Source organism: Lingula anatina, chromosome 7 (genome assembly GCF_051362555.1).
Source record: "Lingula anatina isolate TDL-2025a chromosome 7, LinAna3.0, whole genome shotgun sequence".
NCBI classification, from domain to species: domain Eukaryota; kingdom Metazoa; phylum Brachiopoda; class Lingulata; order Lingulida; family Lingulidae; genus Lingula; species Lingula anatina.
The window spans coordinates 12,998,790-13,024,287 of NC_141773.1; the positions used below are offsets into that span (position 1 = coordinate 12,998,790).

Genomic DNA, 25,498 nt, shown 5'->3' on the forward strand with positions numbered 1-25,498 from the left:
TCTTTGATTTTTGGCTTAGATAAAAAATAAAGAGGAAGAAGGCCAGATTCTTTTCATAGAATTATTTATAACCCAACATTTCTGATACATATCTAGCTGTACACCTCCAAATATTGCCTGTCCATTCAAGGAAATCTGCCATGTTCTTGGAAATATGAGAAACTCATGGCATTTTTTCTCAGACAAGTACAAACCTGTGCCTATTGCTTGTCATTTCAATTCAAAGACCCTTTTCCTCCACACAAATATCTGGCTAATTTTAGAGAATGCTGTCTAGAATTTAACAAACATCTGTTTGATATTTTCAGTTTTTGTACAGTATAAAATGACCAGTGGATTACCCTAACCAAGACAGGAAAACTCACATTATGAATTAACTGGCTAAAGGCGCATTCAGATTTACAGATAGTAATAGCTGGGTCGGTCCAACTCTTCAGGGGATTCCTGCTAAAATGCAATCAGCTGAATCAGCACATGATAATTAGTTACCCCCTAGCTGCTTGAGGAGGCATGTTAGATAATTAAGCTGATTCCACTGATTGCACTTAAGCTAAAGTTGGACCAACCCAGATAGTAGGATGTGTGAATCTGAATGCGGTCTTAGAAACCAATGTGTTGATATCTTATATCATTCCAAAGTGAACATGTAATGTGGCCTAAAACCCTTAGTATGTATGCTTTCAATCACCCACCCAGAGTATCAAGTCACTTTTGAATGTGAATATCATATGCTGCCTCTGAAACCTTTTCTCCCTGGTTATCTCTGCCTCTGCAACAAGGCATTAAAGCTACCTGTCTCTTCCAGTTTTATTTTTAAGGCATAGCACTAATGATGTACACATAACAGAGACTTATTCCACATTCAGGAGGCAAAAGAGGGGAACTTGTAGCAGTTAAAGTTGATTCTTTTAAGGCTTCATTGACGCAAAGCAATTGCTGGGAGGTTAGAGAGGAAATTGACCACTGATGAGATGGAGCATGTTGTGGTGCCAGGGTGATAAGCTATCTGTCTGTGGCCAGACACCGAGGTAGACCTACCACTTTCTGTCCAGGCTGCCAGCTACAGTTCAATTTTCAAAGAGATACTAAGATCGCATTCACAACGAGTTGAGCCAGGCTTTACAAATCCTGGGGACTAAATATGGTGGTCGTACATGAAAGAAAAACCGCCTAATCTTTTAATAGTCTCTCTGCCTCTCACACGCCTCCCCACACGTCGTCCCTGCAGGGGGACAGTCATTAAATCTCGGCTCCATTGGGACGACACATGGGGAGGCGTGTGAGAGGCAGAGAGACTATTAAAAGATTAGGCGGTTTTTCTTTCATGTACGTCCACCATATTTAGTCCCCAGGATTTCTAAAGCCTGACTCAACTCGTTGTGAATGCGATCTTAGAGTGTTTGATCTAAAATGAAACAATACAACAACTGACAACTTAAAATTTGATAAATGTTTAATCCAGTATAAATTTTTATAAAAAAAAGAAATCTTAAAAAAAAATCTGTTATATGTTCATGATTGACTAGATCTGTTTGGTCTATAAGATTTTAGCCATAGTTTAAATTCCACTACCCTGAGTGTCAGAGAAACGTAAAAGCTAGCTTGCTAAATATACCTCGTGGTGGAGTCGCTTTTTCTGGTATTGTTGATGTGGGTTATATATGAAATCAAGATCGAGCTGACAATACCGGAATCTAGAACCTAGGGTGAATTCCACAATCTATCTTTGTCTTTGAACAGCAGAGGAAAATTGGTCTTGCACTTGCATTAATGTATTAGAGATGAGAGGGAGTCACCTGAAAATCATCAGAATAGTTATGGTACTGAGCAAATGAGTTTTTTTATTAGTGTGAACATCACAGGTGAGGCTGGGAAATAATAGATCATGATCACAAACTTAAACTGAAGCTTTCCACACATATGACAGTGTGGCCACTCTAACATGAACAGCATTTTGAGTATTTGACAGAAGAGAGAGCTGTTGGTGAGGAACTGATCGCCTCTAGCCTGCAGACTCAGTCTGGTATCTGGACATGTGGTATAAAGCAACCTGACAGACTGTCCTCTCCAATATTCACACACATGTCTCATACTGGGAACTTGAAGTGCTTCTGTCTGTTCCTCTTCTTTTATAACAATGCATGAAGATCTCCCCACTTACCAACTTGTTATGATGTTGTTGGTTTATGGGAATATTTATTTTGTTTCAAATATTCACAATGAGAATTTGCATAACGACAGTCTACACATCTAGGTTCTCAACAACAGATACGCTGCCTAGCTTTGCTTCCTCTCTCATGCCAAAAAGCCTTTGTATTGCTGAATTTTATGGACAAATATAAGGGACCGTTCACATGCGAATAGAAAATAGATTTTTAGAAAATAGACTTTCCATGTGAACGGTCCCTAAGATGCATAATTACCTTACTGCATGTATACCGTTTCTATTTAATATCTTACTGCTCTGTACCTATAGAATCCTTTGCCCAGTATACCTTATATCTCACATTGTTTTGAACTGCCCATGTGGTTGTGATTTCAATCAACCGACCAAAAAAATAGAAACACAGCAAGTTCATTGTGCTAAACTTGTCAATGAGGCATGAGGAAGAAACAACACATTTTTCCTATTAATGGTAAGCTAAGAATACATTAGACTTGGCCTAAATTTAAGTTTTCTTTGAAAATAGTGGAACATTTTGCGACCACACATGGCGAGACGAAAATCTGTCTTTCAAAGGTGCTTGATTCAGCAAAATGAGATTACACTGACCAATATGCAATTTTGTTTTCAGCTACACTTAAAAAACATAATCAGAGTTTCCAGTATGATTGCACCTTTCAGAGGGTATTATGTCACAAATTTATGCAAAATTACATCCATGACTTTGTCACAAATTTGCACTTAGAAGTGATTCATAAATTTCTCAGTTACACATTCAAAATGATCCCCAAGTGAAAAACCAAATACAAACCTGATAACCTTATTAAATGATCTCTGTTCTGTTTATCTTCAACATTTCCAAATTTGTGTCTATTCTTTCACCACTATTCTTTTTTTTTATTCTAACCACATCCACCCTTACATTCCCTTTCTGTCAAAAAAAAAAAAAAAAAAAAAAGACTCTTGTCCTGACAGCATGGTGATGGTTTTGTGTGAAAAAAGTCTTTAGAGAAAGAAATCCAATATCTGTCCCCAAATAAGGTGTATGCCACTGCCTGTATTGTTTCAATATAATTAACCCAATTAAATGACCATGGAGTGGCAGTGGTCAATTTAATTTAGGGGGGGGGGGGGGGGGGGAAACAGGTACATTCTCTTGTGTGACCCAGACAATCAGTTTTATTAATTGTCTCCTTTTCAGCCTTAAAGCAGTTCTGAGTTAAGACCTGTTGGAAGGGGTTTAAATTGGAAGCAGTGAGGCAGTCCTAATGGCCCTTCCATTAGCACTGGGCATGTCCAGAGACCACACAGCAAAGGTCAGGCACTGTCACAGTGAATTAAACTGTCACAGCTCTTGGAAATGTCACCCCCAGATTAACCTGTCACATATTTAAACTGCTATTTGACAGAGTGTCACCTGTTTCATTTCTTGTCTCTTCCACAAAGAGAGAGAGAGAGAGAGAGAGGGTTTAGGTACCAATGAGTGCTGATATTGTACTACAAATTGAATCCAATGCATTACATCCATTACCTTGGAGCTGACTTTTTTCCGTGAAAAACATTAAGCACCTCTTGATTTTCTCTGTTAAAATTCCCTATTTAAGCATGTCACTGAATTGGTGACAATTTTTTTACAGGTAATTAAATATATATAATTTCTTTCTACATGTGTTCTTTTTAAATTGTATTATTATGCTAGTTTTTTAACAGTTACTTACCTATCTCTTCTGACAGTGTTCTTTTTTCTTTTCTGGGGTAATCTTTTTTTCTAATTCCTGTAATACAAAACCCATTTCTTCAAAATTCTAATGATTAAGAATTCACTAGAGTTAAAAACTATTTCAATAATATTAAATAACATTAATATATATATATATATTATGTTTGATTATTTTCACATCAGATATAATAATCACACTTTTGGTGTTTTTTCTCACAGCATTTCCACATTTTTTCAAAATTTTGATCTCTCCAGATCATGCTTTGAAAATTTGCTGACTTCACTGTAAAAAGCTAGTATTTCCATCTTCTACCATTCTAAATCTGTACATCTGCATTCTTTATTTCCAACTACTTACATGATATTTTATATTAATGTAAAGTTAAATTACCTAAACAGGGCATATTTGAATTATAAGGTTATTATTATCGTTAATTGTAAATAAAAACCCTCCAGTGCCTTTTATGTATGCAGTCTTTCCTAATCATACATCTTAATACTCTAAATTTTGGAGCAGCGCTCAATCGTTATAATTCACCATCTTTCTTGCCCCATACTTAATTTTAAAATGACCCATTAAACAAAACGCACATGTTGCCTTTCAATAATGAGGAGCTTTTCCAATTAAATAACAAATCCACTTTTCCTTACCCAACACAGCAGCAAGTTTCAATGGATTTTCACTTCCGTTTATTTACATTTGCTATTAAGTACAAGAGAAAGTAGTTTTGGCAGCACTGCCTTACAACAGTGGCAGGCTTCCCGTCATTAAGAGTTTCCTTGATATAGGTTTTCAGAAAGAACTTAACAGAAATTCTTACAGATGTCAAATCTGTGATGAATTAACGCAATGAGCTATGTAGAAAATGTTTGACAAGCACTGCTTTCTTCAACAAAATTTATTTTTTATAAATTTTTTTTCTTTTTTTGTAATCATCACTGATTAAAGGAGAGCATATAATGCTAAATGTGATTTGCCTTCTTTTCTTACTTTTCAATAAGCCTTGTTTAAAAAAATAATTTACAATGTACATACATGTTTGAAAACCCTTCCCTCGTTAGTTTTTTTCTCCATTTTCATCTCCAATGATCAAACAATACTTCTCACAAAACTGAGCTTACTGTAAAAAAAAATCATTTGAAACGCAGCAAGTTTGAACAAATCACACCCTATTATTGAATCTGAAAAGTTAAAAAGACTTGGGTCATGAATTTTCCATAAAAAGGCAATTATTGTTGCCACACAAGTTGGCTTGCATTCAAATGTCATGGGAAAGGGCTTCTTTCTAATTTGGCACAGAACAAGGCAAAGAAAGAGCCTTTCATTGAGAGATAATTGCTGCCAACAGTGTTCCTCCAAAAGAAATAACAGTTAAAAAATGAAAAAGTTCATATTTTTTTCTTGAAGGGGTGTGTGTGTGTGCGCAATACCAATTGCATTACCTTAGTTTTAGTTTAAAATAAGTGAACATTTGTCATCATCCAACAATTTTGTGAGAGACATACAAAACACAAAACTGATCCCAATAAAACCTGAAAAAAGGGGGAAATATATATTGGGAACAGTTTTACGGTTTCAGTGTTTAAACACATGCATATTGCTTCAACATGTATCAAAAACTAAATTCTTTTTTTGTCCAAAAATTAGGAAGGATCCCCACGTTTGTTTGCATCACACCTAGGAAAAACCAACAAGTAATAATAATAATAATTATCTAGGACATAGAATCCCAACATAAAGCTACATTTCAACAACTTACTGAAGAGGACAATTGAAAACAATTTTGAAAACCTCTCGGAATTAAATTTGGATGTCTGGTGACATATATCCAAGTTTGGTTTCCTCCCTTTTTCTGACTCACTGCACTTACTATCTTCTGATTACTATAGCACATTCTTGTAACATCAGGAGAGGCCATGTCAAACAATATAAACGGAAGTGTTGAACAGAACATCTGTTTACACAACAATCCTCAAGTGTGTGTTGAATCCAGATAAGCAAATGAAACACAACTTGGCATAACACTCCCACTATGATCCCACAGTGATGACTGCCTTTTTCCTAATCCCCCTCTCCCTCCAAAGTCCTGGGGTGGAGGCCGGGGAGGGAGGAGGGAAGAGGTGAGCAATTTTCATTAAAACATTTAAGCTCTGTACTGATTGAAACATATGAAAAAAGTGACCTCCCATATGCTGTGAACCATTGTTGTTATACATTTATTTAAAAAAAATCTGTAAAAATACAATGAACAATGTGGATGTACCTTTCCCAACTTCCAGACCATCTCGTCAGTGTGTTGACTATATCTCTATCTGTATACTATCTGTATGCCCTTTCTCTGACTGCCCATGGACTATCTGAGAGCTGACAGGGGGTGGAAGTAAGGGATCACATTACTAGATAGGGTATACATAGTATTTTTTTTCTAGTGTCTTGAAATAATGGGCTTACACAAGTTTTTTTTTCATCCTTAGTTAAAAATGCTATTGTAGTCTTAGGGAGTGTTCACATCGAGAAGAGCCGCAACCTAAATATGGTCGACCTACATAAAAGGAAGACCGCTAATCCTGTAATGATCTCTCTGCCTCTCACACGCCTCCCACACGTCCTCCCTGCAGGGGAACAGTAATTAAATCTCGGCTCAATTCAACCTGTCTTGGGACAACGCATGGGGAGGCGTGTGAGAGGCGGAGAGACCATTACAGGATTAGCGGTCTTCCTTTCATGTAGGTCCGCCATATTTAGGTCGTGGCCTTACTAGACCTTGGCTCTTCTCAATGTGAATGCTCCCTTAGTAATGTATTTTTATAAGACATTGTTACGTCATATCATCTGTACTAGTACTACTGACATAAATATATAAATGTATTGGACATTTGTTTTGGCACATAAAGTAGAGTTTAAACCATATCAAAACTTTCATCCCTTTGTTTCACATGTGGTAAAAATATTTTATTTTGGGTGTACAGAAAATAATGCGCATAATGTTTTATGCATTCATGTATTGGAATTGTCTCCTTCAATAGGCTATTTAAAAAAAGCCCAGAAGTGAGTCTTCAGTAACCTGATCAGATATGATAACTAAAAACACTTGAAAGTAGTTGAGCTGTGAAACTAAGTATTGACCAAAGACGGACAATAATACTAGAGATACAACTTGAAACATAGACCATAGCCTGTCACAACACTGACTTTGTTTACACCATCGGATTTCTTTTAAGCACTCTTGTTCCCAACCCATACATTTAGTACCCTTTTCACATGTTATCAAGACAGATTTTTTTAGGCATTATAAACAAAATCATCATTTGTGACTTCTTACCATTTTTTACTTCCAGCCACAGATTTGTGATTGCCAAACTGACAACTTAAGCTGGATTATCATGGTGCCATTGCATAACTACTTGTTGCAAGTACCACAAAATAAAACATGAACAAGGTCCCTCATCTTTATCAATAGTGCATTACTCCTGTCTTAATATTTTGTGGTTGAGAAAAAGAAACCATATGTAAACAGAGAGAGACCCTAAGTGCTTACTTATGTACTAGTATGCCTAATCCCTCTTTTTGATCACAGTCACCAAAGTTTGTAACTTTTGAAAATGCTGTTTATTCCCACAACTCAGTTCTTATACAGGTAACCAAAAAAAAAAAAATAATAATAATAATAAATAAATAAATAAATAAATAAATAAATAAATAAATAAATAAATAAATAAATAAATAATAATAATTTGATATCATAATTCATGAAATGTAACCAAAAAAGATTGACTTTAAAATCATTATTTGTATAATGTGATAACAAAAGCATTGAGCCAAACTAGTTTTTCACTATTATCCACAAAAATGCTGTAAGGTACTAACACCAGCCCAGTGCAAAAAAGACATGACACGAACACTTGATGTTAACACACGGCGCATGCAGCAGTGTGTGTGGTAATGTGGGCAGTGTTAGTATGGACAGGAACATCAAAGGTATCCTCCCTCTGCTATCAGGAGATAACACCATTCTGTATGTCTGCCCATGATAACATCTGAATGCTTCACATTGCTGAAAGTTCACAACAACTGCTACTGACAATTCCAACTTGTAACAGAGGTACTAACACTTCCAGTTCTCATTGTTCTTGCATGGTATAAATGTTGTCAAATCCATCCTCCATAGAAATCTTATAGCTATACTTTTTTACTTTTTTTTCTTGTAAAAATATATCAACTCATCTACACTCAGAATACCAGTATACTGTACTAATATTTAATTACTGTTGTGTTAAATTGACTAAAATGAATATGTATATTTAAAAAATTGAAAAGAAAATTAATAAGGAGCTAACACATATGGTCTACCAACAAAGTAAACTTGATATGACTCAAACATTTCATAAAAATAAATTTGGATCTTATTTTCAAAATGTTTATCCCTAGACATCCACTGGCAATTTCATATTTCAGATCCTAATCAGAGTATCTAAAATTTTTTTTACAAATCAAGAAATACAAAACCAAATATGTAATCTCAAAGCAGGAAGCTACTTTCAAAACTGTTTGTCCATAAGAAGTAAACCCATTATGACCTTAACCTCCCCCCCCCCCAACACACACACACACACACATGCACGCACACTCATACTCTCTTTCATCCCACTTTGATGACCAGGCATGTGTAAGCACTGGAGTTCTCTGATATGGACAGACAGACAACAGCAGAGATGCTCTTTCCAAGTGCAGGACACCTTTGATGAGGGGGTTCCATTTCACAGCTCCCACAGGCAGTTTCTGGCCACGGTATCTCACTAACCTTTGCCAATCAGCGGAAGTGAATTATCTAGGAGTTGGAATCAGATGAGCTTTTTTTTCTTTCCTAAGAAGAGGACAAACCCAGGAGAGGCACACCATGTTTTTTTTTCTTCAAGAATACAGCATTTATTCTACTCACTTGCTATCAGATCACTGGTTGATTGCAGCCTAAATTTTGATCCACAAGATGCTCTATTTTGGGGTGGTCCTGAAATACAAAAAAAAAAACTTCTAAAATAAAATTTAAAAAGAATCTCCAGGTTTAAAAAGTGTTCAGCTTGTGATCACTTGAAACCTATAATCAAACCATCATATCCTCAGGATCCCTTATGACCAGGTCAGAAACATGAGAAACATGAGAAGTCACAACCCCTCATTACAACATACATATATTGAAAACTGATCTCAAACTTCTCCACAGGAAAACAATATGGAGACAAAAACCAAATTACCAGCTCATAAACCATTGTTTAAAGATTGATAACACTTGGAACCAAACAGATCTTCAGAATGTTAACTTTGTTTATCTTACAACTTGAGGATTATCTCCAAACCCCCAAACAATGCACAGGAAATAGTGGTGGGTATTCTGAGTAAATATTTTGGATGCCCATTTATACACTTAATTAACAGCTGATCAGAGTTATGAGCAGGGGTCTGATCTTGCAAACACACACATACTCACTAAATACACCAAATATGTGTTGTTTATGTGTTAAACATGGCAGACTTAAATATGTAGTGTTCAGCTTACATCCCTTTTTAAAACAAAAAGTATACAAATATTTGCATGGCCTAAAGTAAAGTTTCCCAGAGGAATAAAATGAAAAAGGCTGTAGTCATCAAACAGATTATCATCTATAGAAAAGTGTAGTATTTACTTATTTCTTGTGACACCATTGGTGAACTCCTTTTTCTTTTTTTCTGACTTACTTGGATGTTGGTAAAATACTTATTCAAATAATCTATAAAATAGGTTTAACAAAAGAAATCAACTTACAACCTGTATTTTAAGATGAATAAACAGATATAAAACTCAAATGGAAAAAAACTTTAAAACAGATTTCGAGATTATTATAAAAAAAAAAATAATAAAATAAAATTAAAAAAAAAAAAAAAACATCAATTTATGCAAAGGTTAGGAATGTCATGAAACAAGCAAAAACATAAAAACACTACCTTTCTGCTCTTTCTTTCTGTTACAGTGTCTTGAGCTGGTAGGATGAAATCAGTGACGAGTGCTTCCCTGCCACTGAGAAGGGGTGGTCCTGTATCTCCACCAAGTTGGAGGAAATTCTCGGCTTCATTGGCTGTGATGGAAAAGTCCATTACCGCTGTGAGGGAGGATGGAATGCTGAAGTCCAGAACCTTGGGACCTGCTAACAAAAACAACCTTTTTGGTGGCATTTGAAAATGCTGAAATCATCAACTTATCTATTGTTTTAAAGAAAGAAAGGCATTTGAAATACCAATGTTGAATTGGTGGTAGTAATAAGATCATTTTGGTCCATTATCATTAAAGTAAACCAAATATTTACATACCTACTGTGTTTTTTATGGACAACATATTTACATATTTTACACACACACACAGTCTATTTAACATTAGGTACATTTCCTTTCTAATTTTTTGTTCTTCTCATTTTGAACATATAATGAAATAGGCAAAAAATTACCCTAACTACTTAGAATGAACACTAATATTGGGTGTGTTTTTGGTTTAAAATATGTACACATAATTTCATATTTAAAAATTTGATATCATAATTGGAGACTTGGGTAATGGACAAATATGCAAAAATACAAGAAGAAGAATGGAATTTTACATCATTTTGAATATAGCATCTGTGAACTACTGAGTAAAATATTAAGCCAGGCAGTTAATAAGTGAATTTGAAGACTCCCGAGTAAAAACTTCTGGAAAATCTATTCCAGATGAAGTTTGTATGGTCAGCTTTGAAGCCATTGGCAGGGCCGTAGCCTCCGGGGGGGCAGGGGGGGCAGCTGCCCCCCCTGGGATTTGAGGTGCAAAAAAAAAAATCGCAATTTCTGACTTCTGATTGAGCAATAAATAACAGTTAAAATGCACCAGAATGCAGTATTATACATACAGTTTTTAAATTTTTTCCACACCGTGGGACACCCCCTCCCACAACCTCCCCACTCAGGGGGCTTTGCCCCCTCGTGTCCGCTTACTGCCCCCCCTGGCATTTTGCTCAGGCTACGGCCCTGCATTGGTCTTAGTGGACACTGGTTCCTGGGCAGGTCTGGGTGGCATCAACCTGTTAACAGAAATAACATTTTTATCTCAGGAATGTGGTCAAACAAGAAATAAAAACATGTTTTCTTGTAAGACAGTTGGTGAGATTTTACACAAACACACAATATATGAACTCTAAATAACATTACAACAATATGGAGGACTTTTAAAGGGATAACAGCTCTCCATTTTGGCGGGAAAAGTGCCATAAAACATATTTTCCTGGGGTAAAAGACTACGTTTCCATATTTAACAATGGTTAATGACTCTTTTCCGACATTCAAAGTTGGTCTTTTTTTTTTCAAGTGTTTGTTTTGAAACAATCTCTAAAAAGATTATTGCAGAGGGTAGAAATTTATGAAGGTTCATGTGGTATGATGGCAAACATATTTTAGAACTACAATAACCACCACTATGGTGGTAAAATGGAATATATTATATTTCTGTATGTTATCTATAATGTGTTTAATGTGGAATTTTGAACCTCATATGAAGAGTTGTTACTCTTTTAAATTAAGCATTTTTAAACCAAAAAGTCTGTCTTACTTGTCTGTTTTTTTTTTTCTGCCCGTCTGACAAACCTGTACTTCTTGCACCTATTCCCCACATGATGTGTAGCCTGCTAGTAATTGTAACCGTAACTGTAGTGATAGCACAACCCATGAACACACTGGCAGAACGGCAACCACTGCTCAACTGTTTTCAATATTTCCACGACTTTTTTTAGATTGCGCATAACTTCATCTTTACTTTTCAACTCTATTTTCATCCCTTTAATCTCCTAGAAATCTGGCAATTATTTGACCAGTTTTATTGGTCCCATGCTGGGGTAATAGGGGTTAGAAGACATACAAATTGTAACAGGTGAATAAAGAAAGTGTGTTCATTTTCCTGGATACTATGCACCGAGATGATGAAGGCATGACAGCTGACAGAGAGGTGAAGGAGTAAAGGGAACTGGCATGTAGTCAAAAATAAAAATGAATGTAATATAAGAAAAAAAAAAAAAAAAAGAAACAGATAGGAAGGGGAAAGGACCTTAAATGAAATAGAATGAGAGAAAGAATGAGAGTTCCTAAAGAGTTGGCTGTCAGCTATATCATTGCCATTTTTTTTGCCCCACCTCTAAAAATCTATTAGTAAAGTTTGTATCAAATATTTTACATAATAGCCTTTTAGGCTTCATTAAACCATGATCTGAATTTAACCGTTTATTTATAAAATTTGATGTGAAATCCAAAAATAACATTTAGGGTACTTCATTAGCAGTACCCACGTTTAGCGTATCACAGTGGACAGATTGCAGTAGAGAAACCACGGTACAACAACTGCATTGCTGAATGCTTTAGCCTGAGAGGGAAAGGTGTCCACTTATGTGCTTAGATCATGTTTTATTCAATAATTGAATTTAACAGCTCAACTTGCGTGATTTGTATAATTTTGTGACAGGAAAAAAGTTTGATTTATGCACAACAGTTTATGAATGTCATTCCATGATTCCTTGTTTCTCCAAAGTCATTGTAAGTAATGTTGATAATGTATCAAAGCAACACATTTATTTCTCAAGAAAGTTGAACATTTAATTTAAAGGCACAGAACTGAACTCAACAACTGTCGTTCATGGCTGCATCTATCCATTTATTCTTTCTTTTTGTCCAACAATTTTTCTTTACAAAAGTACATGGCACTTGATCCCTCTTCCAATAATAATAATAATAATAATAATAATAATAATAATTGTTATTATTATTATTATAAGAACTAACAAAAATAATATAAGGAAAATAAAAACAAAAATATGGATGTATAGATCTCCACCAGAAACAGAGGATGGAATACACAATCTTAGCATGGATGTAGTAATAGAGCCATTAATGATTACGTACAACAATAAAGGTGAAGAACAGTAATACACACATTGGTCATTTTCAATAGACAGAAACCTATGGTGTATATTTAAAATATGCATCTTAGAGGTACTACATTTCTTAGTTCCAAAGGATACTTTTTCACTTTAAATGAATTTTGCTTAACACTATGTTTTGAGATTATCTGAATAATTAATTAATTGTGCACCACTAGAAAACGCGAGAGAGGGCATCTGATAACTTTTTATATATAAAAAATAATGACTGAACTTGCTCCGTGATCAGTGCTTTTATCATGACACAACATTTTCTCGTATAACCACTGCACGTGGAGTCCTCTAGTGGAATAAATCTGCGCTTTTTAACTACACAAGGTACCAAATTATCTTTCTGTCTTTTATTAAATGAATTATTTCAAAACAATGGGTAGCATTCTAAAAACAATACTCCGAAATGTAAATGATGTCAAAATATTGTCTAAATGATTGTAATAATGACCATAGCAATAATTAGCACATATTACTAAATAAATGACACTAATTACTGGTTTACTGCATAGCACTACAACTACCATTAAAAGAGGCCATAATAATTAAATTAAACAACAGAATTACTGGTTGAAGTGTTCAGGTTTTCACCAAAAACACAGTTGTAACACTGGATTTACCAGATATCTGATACACAGATTCCTTCTTTTCCAACATATCATGAATATAAAAGGCTTCCCTTTACAAAAAGAAAGAGAAGAGAGAAAAAAGATCAGGTGAAATCAAATCAGATGTGGTGAACTGCCCACTGCTGAAACTTTGTAAGCTTTGAGGTAATATGTGTTACATGGTCATGTTGAGCTTTTAATGAAATTGTTGTGAATGACACCTGGCAATAGCTTGAAATACAATTGTCAGAAGGCCAGTTTCAAACTCGAAAGGCTGAAAGAGGAGCTTCTGCTGCCATCAAGTTGAAACAAATTCTTAGCCAAGCAGCTAAGGATGCCACAGAAGTAAGGCTTCGTTCACATGCAATGTCTATTTTCTAAATTCTATTTTCTATTCGCGCTATCTTATGATCACGGTCTGTGCACTGAATATCCCGCGGCGTAATTACTGGCAGCGCGAGCCAGTTACTTATAGTAACTTATAGTAACTGGCTCGCGCTGCCAGTAATTACGCCGCGGGATATTCAGTGTACAGACCGTGATCATAAGACATACCGAAAATAGAAAATAGAATTTAGAAAATAGACATTGCATGTGAACGAAGCCTAATGGTGGAACTACTACAATGGACACAGCCTTGGCCTTTATGAAGCTTTCCAATTTACTCATCATCAAACTCAGATGGTTTAGCAAGCGTTGTAGGATCTTTGATTACCCTAGGACTAGTCGTAGCAGTATTCAAGTTAAAAACAGTTGTGAGCCTTAGACATAGACATTGTAATTTAAACTTGTCAACTTCATAATTGCCTTCATTAGCAAACCTACAGGACATGTCCAATATAGTACCAAACACCAGTTAAATGGAGACTGATTTATAAACTGAATTATACTCACATAGAGAGAATGAAACCCTCAGAAACTGATACACAACATTGAAACTTGAACTGGTAAGACAACAAATGTGCAGTGAACAGGTTAGAATCATGCATCTCATGTGCCTAATCAGTTTGAAAGCTGTGAGAATTACATTAAGAGTAAACAAAGAGTGTGACTTTCAAAGACAGACATGAATGCAGTACACACATATCCTGATGTCAAACGGGACAGTTGAGAAATCACAACAACACGGCAGTTGCTATACCAGGGATTTATTTACCAAACGAGATTTTTCTTAACTAATAAATTCTGTATTAGATTGTCACTAAGTGAGTGTAATTTACAAATTAGTCTCCATTGTCATAACAATAATCCAGATTCTTGACTCAGCATTTTTCTAACTATATATAAGCACGGATAAATCCCACTACTGCCAGTAGACTCAACCTAGAGCTATGGCGACATTTCTACTTTTCGGTTCATCGTTTTGTGCCACTGCCTGTCTTAGCAGACATAACAAAACTTTGATCGTGTTGATGGACAAGAGCAAGCGCAAAATTCCCTTTAACTTGACCGTGTGGGGCCAATTCAAGATACACGCAGAAGAAATTGAAGAGGCCTTGTTGAAAGAGCAAGTTTTAACGGTCCCATTCTGAGACAAGACCATGTATGGTGTACAAGACCATGCAAACTCAACATCCTGCTGCCAGACTTGATAATCTTGTGTAAACTTGTGCACTGTGAGAAGACAACTTTAAAATTGGCGAGTTGAGCCAGGACTTTAGAAGAGAAAAATCCCTGAAACAATTCACCTTGAGTAAAAATGAGTACCTGAATGACCACATGCGAGTCTTGAACAATCAGCAGAGATCAAGACCACAGGAATCAGCAAAGATGGACAGAAGAGGCAGAGAGAAATGACCTCAACCACCTAGTGGCTGTATGTAACCCCTGTGATGCTGCAGCACCTTAGACACCCAGCAATGGTAAGCTCAGCTGAAGCAACTCATTGGCAGAAATGAGGGTAGAATAGCAAACTGTGTAATGCGGCATGCACTTAAAACCTGTTGGGATCTTTTGGCAGCAGAAATAGATTACTGTTTGAGACTGGAGAATGATTACTATGGAACAGACTTGCTAACACTTGGAAACTGAAGAAGATTGTTCCTGTCTGTGGATAAGGCAGCATGCCTGTGCCCAGATATTGAACGGTTTGTATGAAAAGTGGACATCATACAGCCTTCAATTCTGAGACTTGGCCAGTAAAGCTTACCCTGTGCCTTGCTCAGAAGATGCTGACTGACAACTAGAAATAGTAGATGCGTCTTAGGTGCCATGGAAGGTAAGAGTGGAGCATTTAGAACATTTATGTCCTGAGAAATGAAGAATTAAAAATGTTTTTAAACTTTTAATTAGGTTTTTTTCCTTAATCAGTTGTGAAAGAACAAAAAAGAGAAAATGCCAAGAAAGGGGTTGCTGAGCACAACACAGTTTTTTGGCAGAAAAAAGAGAAAGTATGAGAAATCTGCGTGGTTCCAGATATTCCATTATGTCTGTTGTCCAAGGCAGGATTCATCAAGGTAGTGACATATTCATAGATGATACTGCTGGATCACAATGCACCTGTATGGCATTAATGGCACTTGTGTATAAGGAGGTGAAAAATGTGAGGGAGCGGGATGCAAGTGAAACACAGTTCTCTATCTCTATGCGTGTATCATGAAATAGAGGAGACCCAATATTTTTTCTAAAAAATGTCAGACACAGTAGAGAACAGAGTTACATTTCAAAGTCAAGTGGTGAATCAAAAGAAAGGGCTGCACAAAATATACACCCTAGCAAGATCAATGTGAAAAAAAAGAATTCTGCAAGGATACTCTGAGAGCCACTCCCGACCATATATCAAGCTGCCAGATGGTAGTCTGTTGTCCAAGACAGGATTCATCAAGGTAGTGACATATTTATATGTGGTACTGCTGGCTCACAATGCACCTGTATGGCATTAATGGCACTTGTGTATAATGAGGTGAAAAATGTGAGGAAGCGGGATGCAAACGACTTAGACACCATTCTCTATGCTGGTGATGACGTCTATCGTGAAATAGAGGAAAACGAACATTTTTGCTCATAAATGAGTTGCCATCAAGAATTGAATACAATGAAACTACTTATGTAATTAATACTACTTATGTAACTAATATGCAGGCTGAGTCTGATAGTGAGTGGGCGAGTCCAGTAGTGTTGGTCAAATAGAAAGATGGGTCCATGAGATTTGCTATAGATTACAGACGACTTAACAAAGTGACAAAACCTATGCACTTTCCCTTACCCAGACTGACAGACATACTTGACGTTCTTTCTGAATCTCAGGCTAAGTATTTCAGATCACTGGACCTTTTCAGTGGGTACTGGCAGCTACCCTTAGATGAAGAGACTCGACAGCTACCCTTAGATGAAGAGACTCGACACAAAACTGCGTTTGTCGCACATCACGGCCACTTTCAGTTCATATAACAGTACAGGGTTAGCTCTGGAGCAGGAAGGTTATCGTTCACATTGTAAGGTTAAGGCTCCCCTGTATTTTTACTGTGACAGAAATAAACCTGTATAGAATCAAAGTTATGAGTTTGTTGAGTGGAGACACCATGTCCCCAGCATACGGTTGGAGATGGATCACTAAATTTACTGGAATCACAACCACCTTTTTACACTTTAGAAAATGCAATAGACACTGCTTATACACAAGCTGGCAATTTTTTTTTCTTTTCATAATGACAAAGTAGAAAGCAGACAAAGTCAAATGGTAGATCAAAGAAAAAGGCTGCACAGAATCATACCATAGAAAATCGATGTGAAAAAATTAAAAAAAAAAAAATTTTCAGCAACAAGACTCTGAGAAACGCTCCCAACCAGATATCAAAGCTGCCAGAATACAGTTGCTAAAGTAAAAATTATGTGATCAAATTTTTATTTAAAGTGGGTGGATAATAAGTAAAACTGCATGTTATATGGAATGCTTTAGCTTTGGTGTAATTTGAAGGTTGTGATGTGTAGGTGTGTCTTAGGTGCCATGGAAAGTAAGAGTAGAGCATTTGGAAAATATATGTCTTGTGAAATGAAGAACATTAAAAATTTCTTGTAAAGTTTTGATTACTTTTTTCCTTAATCAATTGTGAAAGAACAAAAAAAGAGAAAATGCTAAGAAAGGGGTTGCTGAGCACTACAGTTTTTTGGCAGAAAAAAGAGAGGTATGAGAAATCTGCGTGGTTCAAGATATTCCATTATGTCTGTTGTCCAAGGCAGGATCCATCAAGGCAGCGACATATTCATAGATGATACTGCTGGATCACAATGCACATGTATGGCATTAATAGCACTTGTGTATAATGAGGTGAAAAATGTGAGGGAGCGGGATACAAGCGATATAGACACCGTTCTCTATGCTGGTGATGATGTCTATCATGGAAGAAAGGAAACCGAACATTTTTGCTCATAAATGAGTTGCCATCAAGAGTTGAAAACAATGAAACTACTTATGTTATTAATACTCAAGAATATTTTGATGGATCACTAAATTTACTGGAATCACAACCATCTTTTTACACTTTAGAAAATGCAATAGACACTGCTTATACACAACCTGGAAATTTTTCTTTTTTTTTTTTTTTTTTTTTTTGGCTTAATGGGCTCTGAAGACTTGTGTTTTGTGACTATGGCGCTCTAAATGCATGATGGAAGGCATATCATCCTTGATTCCCATAGCCAAAAACAGCAATGGGCTTGGAGATCCAAACAAGAAAGCTACAGTTTTGGAATTGAATACACAAGCTGCTCTTGTACATTAATTGAGAGAACTGACAGTTTCTTTGAATCTCAGAAACAGTAGTGCTTTTGAAGTGATGCCTTGTTCTGTTAAAACCTCTACTGATTTGTTTCCTTTTGAACTCTAATCTTATTTTGAAAAGTAGAGATATTATGAAAATATGCAGAAAAGAGAACAAAGAAAAATGAAAAAAGGAACTAGTATAAAAGTTGTGTAGAGCCATAAGTTAAAGCTGCCAGAAGAAATATAGAGCAGAGTTACCTTTGAAAGCAAAATGGTGCATCAAAGAAAAAGGCTTAAACAAAAATCCATCTCAAACTGTCCAGAGTCTTTCATTATTATTAGTGATGACAACGAAACGAGCGACTCTGACAACGACAGAGTACACTCTGTTGTCCAAGGCAGGATCCATCAAGGCAGTGGCATATTATAGATGGCACTGCTGGCTCACAATGCACTTGTATGGCATTTATGGCACTTGTGTATAATGAGGTGAAAAATGTGAGGGAGTGGGATGCAAGCAATATAGACATCATTCTCTATGCTGGTGATCACATCTTAGAAATTATTTAATGAAATTAGTGGACATTAATATCTTGAAGCCATGAAAATGTTTTACCTGAAGGAAGATTACGTGCAGTGCCAATGTGCGTAGGTTGAAAACGGGATGCACACAATGCGAGATTTCCTCATCTGGTACAACAACAAAGACGCTGAACCGATATTGGAAGCGGTGGCAAAAATGGTCACCTTTTACAAAGAAAGGGATATAGACATCTTTAAGGATGGCATTAGCATGCTACACCGCGGTTTAATGAGAATGTTAATGATGAAGATTAAAGGAAAGCAAGATTCCAGATAAATGTACAATTGATACACTTGTGCACATGTTGCATTGTAAGAAAGAAGACGTGCACAAAATGTGCATAAAAACTCCATCCATCAGTCGCTGTTTAATCAAAAATGGCACGATTATACATTTTACAGTGCGATGACTGTTTTCAAAATGATAATAAAAATCGTCCTAATGATGGGACGACAATGGCTTTTAGGTTAGAGGTGAGTAACATATTTTTATACTTAAGAAAATTGTGAAATAACAGGTAGGGTTACACCAAACTTTAATTAATCATCGTATGTACGTTTAGATTGTTTAGTATGTAGTAACGAAGATCGGTTGTCTTTGTACATTATACATTTTACCTTTACAGATATTTATAGGACAAAGAGGCTGTCGAGGGCTTAGGGGTTCTTGAAATGGAAGATTACGATGTGACAGAGGTAAATGCACACTGTAAAAGAATGCACACCGTAAAAGATCGATGTGAAAAATAAAGAGTTCAGCAACGACTCTGAAAAATGCTTCCAACCAGATATTAAAGATGCCAGACACAGTAGAGAACAGAGTTACCTTTCAAAGTAAAATGGTGAATCAAGAGAAAGGGCTGCACAAAATGTACACCCTAGCAAGATCAATGTGAAAAAAAGAATTCTGCAAGGATACTCTGAGAGACACTCCCAACCATATATCAAGCTGCCAGATGGTAGTCTGTTGTCCAAGGCAGGATCCATCAAGGCAGTGGCATATTTATAGATGGCACTGCTGGCTCACAATGCACCTGTATGGCATTAGTGACACTTGTGTATAATGAGGTGAAAAATGTGTGGGAGTGGGATACAAGCAATATAGACACCGTTCTCTATGCTGGTGATGATGTCTATCATGGAATAAAGGAAACCGAACATTTTTGCTCATAAATGAGTTGCCGTGAAGAGTTGAATACAATGAAACTACTTATGTTATTAATACTCAAGAATATTTTGATGGATCACTAAATTTACTGGAATCACAACCATCTTTTTACACTTTAGAAAATGCAATAGACTCTACTTATACACAACCTGGAATTTTTTTTTTTTTTTTTTTTTTTGGCTTAATGGGCTCTGAAGACTTGTGTTTTGCGACTATGGCGTTCTAAATGCATGATGGAAGACATTTCATCCTTGATTTCCATAGCCAAAATAGCAATGGGCTTGGAGATCCAAATTAGAAAGCTGCAGTTTTGGAATTAAAAAGACAAGTTGCTCTTGTACATTACTTTAGAGAACTTAGTTTCTTTGAATCTCAGAAACAGTAGTGCTTTTGAAGTGATGCACTACCTTTTGAGAAACGCCATCATGAGCCGGTACACTCCGAGTACACTCCAAAAGCATGCTTCAAGAATTTTGGAAAAGAAGATTCCTTTTGCTAAAGAATTTTTAGCATTAAAACCATTGACAGAAATTGCTAAATGTATATTTTCCCCGGGGGAAAAAAGAAGTTGACGAACATAACAAAGATCTGTAAGAGACACTTTGTTCTGACATCATTACAATAGAAGCAGCTGATATCATGAATTTAAGGTCAGGACAAACAAAAAGAAAGAAGGTTCTTTATGCTAAAGAATTTTTAGCATTAAAACCATTGATAGAAATTGCTATAAATGCAAGTGTTATGCTTAAAACAAATCTTAATGTTGGTGATGGACTTTCAAATGGCATTATGGATACTGTTGTGAAGATTGAACAAAGTACAAAACCATTAAATCAACCCACAGTACATCTGGGTACATTTTGATAACCCCAAAATAGATACAAATACCAGGCAACAAACAGTAAGACCTGAAAATATACCTACAAACAGTGTAAAACTTAAGCCACATGTAGAACTTATTGAACATCAGTCAGTAAAAGTGGCTTGATACCAATACCCTCTTAAGTTAGCATGGGTCTGCACTGTTCATAAAACTCAAGCGAAAACTGTTACTGATGCAGTAGTTTCATTGAAACATGTTTTTGCACCAGGTATCAGGTATGTTGCACTTAGTCACACGACTAAATTATCAGGTCTGCAACTTTTTAAGTTTTGATAGAACTGATGAAGCCGCCACCCTCGGTCTTCCTCTGGAACAACAATGCCTTTGTCTCGGAGTTGTTCGAAGATTGTTTGCTGTGGTGCATAAGACCGATACTAGCCATACAGAGCTACATTCGATATTGAGTGCCTGTTGTTTAAACACGAACACCCTGAACACTGTCCAAAGCTTCACTTGGAAAATGAACACCAATTTCTATGTGTAAGTGTGTGCAATAATGTGCCTGGATATGGCAAACCATGTGCATCATCTCCAATGAAAGTTTATTTGATTAGAAAGTAATGGATTATTGAAAATCTATTTTGTCTTTACAGGAAAGTAGTGAAGGGGGCAGCTGAACGCTGAGAAATCAGATCCTAACAGGAGGGAAATATTCGGGAAAAGGTCCACCATGAGCACTCGGGACATTCAGTCTGAAGTTCTTACAACATGAACATTCAATAATAATGAGACAAAAAGATGATCAACCACTTGCTAATTTGCCGTACTTTTCAGAGCTACGAGTTTACTTTACAAAACAACACAGGAGATTGCCGAGCAACAGGGTTAAGAATTTTAATGAAAAAGATTAAAGGAAAGCAAGATTCCAGATAAATGTACAATTGATACACTTCTGCACATGTCGCACTGTAAGAAACAGAATGTGTATAAAAAACCTGTCCATTGGTCGCTGTTTCATCAAAAATGGGACGGTTATAGGTGTGACAGTGTAACGACTGTAACAAAATAATCCTCAAAATTGTCCTGGACGACGGGACGACAATGGCTTTTAGGTTGGAGGTGAGTAACATATTTTTATACTTAAGAAAATTGTGAAATAACAGGTAGGGTTACACCAAACTTTTATTAATCATCGTATGTACGTTTAGATCATTTAGTATGCAGTAACAAAGATCGGTTGTCTCTTTACATTTTATATTTTACCTTTACATATATTTACAGGATGAAGAGGCTGTCGAGGACTTTGGGGTCCTTGAATACGAAGATTACGAAGTGGTAGAGGTAAGCAGAAATATTTATCCACTAGTTAAAAGGCAAACGTAGGGCAAAAATGAGGTGGTAAAGACTAGCATCTTATATTGACGATTTAAAAGCTTCCATAGACTAATAACCAGTATGTTTTTATATAACAGGTCGCTTTACCAGAAGAGATGCAAGAAATGGACCAGTAAGATAAAAACAAGACAGGTGAGTTTTAGCATTTTGTTTACTGAGTCGAATTTTATCAGTGTCATGTAATGGACTCTCGTTTTACTGCGTGCTTAAATGTTTAAATGACATAGATGTTTTAATGGTCACTAGGTCCAGATAGTAGTCTATTGTCCAAGGCAGGATTCATCAAGGTAGTGGCATATTTATAGAAGGAACTGCTGGCTCACAATGCACCTGTATGGCATTAATGGCACTTGTGTATAATGATGTGAAAAATGTGAGGGAGTGGGATGCAAGCGATATAGACACTGCATGTCATCCTTGATTCCCATAGCCAAAAACAGCAATGGGCTTGGAGATCCAAATAAGAAAGCTTTAGATTTGGAATTGAATACACAAGCTGCTCTTGTACATTACTTGAGAGAACTGACAGTTTCTTTGAATCTCAGGAACAGTAGTGCTTCTGAAGTGATGCCTCTATCATAGTTCTATATTAGTTTTTATTTGTTATTTTTTCAACTTTATTCTCAAATATAATTCTCTTAACTGCAGTTGTGCCATGGCCACTTATGTCAGTGACATGGACACAATAAAAGTTAAAGGGATAATAACTCTTCGTATGAAATCTGTATTTCACAATAAAAACATTGTGAATGACTCATAAAAATATAATATATTCTGTTTTCCCTCAAAAAACAGCTGTTATAGCTATAATTCTGATATCTGAGCTTGTCTTTAGACCACGTGACCTCCATTGATGGCTATAATCTGTTAAAATCTCTTAAGAGATTTTAACAAAAAACCAAACTTTTTAGAAAAAAACCAGGGCCTAACTTTGAATGTAAAAATGGATTCATTAACCATTGGTAAGTATGGGAAAATTGTTGTTTACTCCAGGAAAATTCATTTTTTGGCCGAAACGAAGAGTTATTATCCCTTTAATTACAGGGGAGTAGGAGCCTGGCCAGACAGGCAGGTAGTTAAGGAGAGATATACAACAGCATAGTACCTTAGCAGAAGACACTCTTTCTGTCACTGGACACACTGTCCCCTTGAAGTTAGGTGTAGAGTAATGTTAGAATATATGTCATGTAGATTAGCATTAGAATTTATGTCGCTTTCAATAGTAATTAACCTGGAAGTCTTTTATATAAAGGTATGTCTTTGATGTTTCACTATATAAGATCCTCTGAATCCCAACATCAGCAGTTTGATGCTGAGGAGGAGCTACAATAAGGCTTCATTCACATGCAATGTCTATTTTCTAAATTCTATTTTCTAATTGCGGTATGTCTTATGATCACGGTCTGTGGCCTGAATATCCCGCGGCGTAATTACTGGCAGCGCGAGCCAGTTACTATAAGTTACTATAAGTAACTGGCTCGCGCTGCCAGTAATTACGCGGCGGGATATTCAGGGCACAGACCGTGATCATAAGATAGCGCAAATAGAAAATAGAAATTAGAAAATAGACATTGCATGTGAACGAAGCCTAAAGGTCTCTCCAGTAACTCTCTGTGTTGAGTTGTATATTCAAGGTGATCTACCTCCAAGTGTTGGACCCTCATACCTTGTTATGTTAGAACCTCTACTGAGGAAGTTATAATTAAGATTCTGAATACAAAATATTTCCTTGGATAAAATATATAAAAGCTGGACTTCCAGCAGATGAGACAGAACGAATAAAGGGTCTTAACCGAGGAGATATCTTGTTGTCCTATTGATTGTGAAACTGGTGGAGACCTGTGGCTGATCCTGAAGTAGAACCATGTCTAAAACTCTAGTGCCAGGAAGACCAGGAACTCGCTTGCAGTCAGGACAGGGAGACTCCTCCCTCGGTAAGAAATATACCACCAGATGACCCAACCCAGGAAAGAAAATCAAACTTCTAGATTCTAGTATCTACCAGAACTTTTATATGCAAGCCCATAAATTAGATGAAGATAAGCCCCCCCCCCCCCAAAAAAAAAAAAAAAAAAAAAAAAAAAAAATTCATTTGAAAACAAGCCAGAAAAGCTTCAGAGAAACTGACAAAATTCACTATCGATGAAAAGAACATGTCCCTTTCAGCTCATCGATGTTTAGAGCTAGCAGGAGGGCCTTGAATATTCAGGGGGCATTTTAGCCAAAAAAAAAAAAAAAAAAAAAAAAAAAAAACTATGATAGTTTTAAAACAGGAACCAAGACAATGTTGGGTTAATCAGTATAACCCACATTTATTAGAAGCTTGGGATGGCAACATAGATATACAATATACTGTAGATGCTTATGCTTGCATTTGCTATATAGTGTCCTATATCTCAAAGAAAAGAGAGTGAATGGGTAAACTTTTGAGGGCTGCTCAAAAGGAAGCTACGGAGGGAAATAGTGAAACTGTTACTGAGATTGAAACACTAGGAAAAGTATGTTATACTCACATAGAGATTAGTGTTATGGAAGCTCTATACAGATGCACAGGCATGAAACTGAAGTTTTAAGTCAAGAAATGTACTGTATAGCAGCAGATATAGAGGCAATGAGATTGTTTTTACCTCGTAATATCTTAAAACACAAGATAGGGAGAAAAAATTTGGATCAAATATGGACAAAGTCTGATTTAGAAAGGTATTGGAATAGGACCAATAACAGAACATTTGAGTTATGTCCTTTGGACATTTTGTTGACAATTATAGAATGTATAGTTCAAAGCAAAGCAAAACAAACAAACTAACAAAGATATCTTAGATAGTGAAAATGATGATAGTGATAGTTAAAGTAAAGACATTGCCTTATTAAACAACTATGGTTTATTAGTGTGCGCATCAGACCCATTGTTATTAGATATTTAAAAGGATTAAAAGACCATGACCCAGAAAGATATTTTAAAAATAGATTGTTTGTTTAATCCTCATAGAGGCCAAGACATCTTAAATTCTGCATTTACATCATATGAAAGAAATGAAGAAGCTCTTAAAATATGAACTTTCAAAAATGATGAGGCAAAAAGATGATCAACCATTTGCTAATTTGCTTAAGGCTATACGTACAATGAAAATCGAAGAAGATTGAAACCTTATGACAAAGCAATGGTTCTTACGTGTGAATGATCAAGTTACAGCAGATTCAACAGAACTGTATGTTTTCCCCAGGAACAAAGAAGTTGATGAACAAAACAAAGATTTGTAAGAGACACTTTGTAAGAGACAGCATTACAATAGAAGCAGCTGATATCATGAATTCAAGTTCAGGACAAATAAAAAAAAAAAAGAAGGTTCTTTTTGCTAA

The 25,498-nt window shown here is 36.1% G+C and overlaps 1 protein-coding gene across 22 annotated transcripts in view; it reads right to left on the reverse strand.

The window, feature by feature from the left end:
- The window catches only part of LOC106173441 (beta-1,3-galactosyltransferase 1), a 30,116-nt gene extending 19,468 nt beyond the window's left edge, over positions 1-10,648 (reverse strand). For 3 of the 22 annotated variants that reach the window (XR_015335389.1, XR_015335388.1, XR_015335387.1), the window contains exons 1-4: positions 9,865-10,648; positions 8,825-8,893; positions 4,921-5,005; positions 3,883-3,939 (exon numbers count right to left, since the gene is read on the reverse strand). Coding sequence is in view for 3 of the 22 variants with exons in the window: in XM_087016745.1 (XP_086872871.1) it covers positions 8,831-8,893; positions 9,865-10,092 (291 nt within the window). In the remaining 19 variants the exon portion in view is untranslated. Of the gene's footprint in view, positions 1-3,882; positions 3,940-4,916; positions 5,006-5,644; positions 5,668-5,755; positions 5,910-6,148; positions 6,234-8,824; positions 8,894-9,864 lie in introns of those variants that run through there. The other 19 variants (XR_015335384.1, XR_015335386.1, XR_015335385.1 and 16 more) reach the window with 13 other exon arrangements.
- Positions 10,649-25,498: the final 14,850 nt, after the last annotated feature.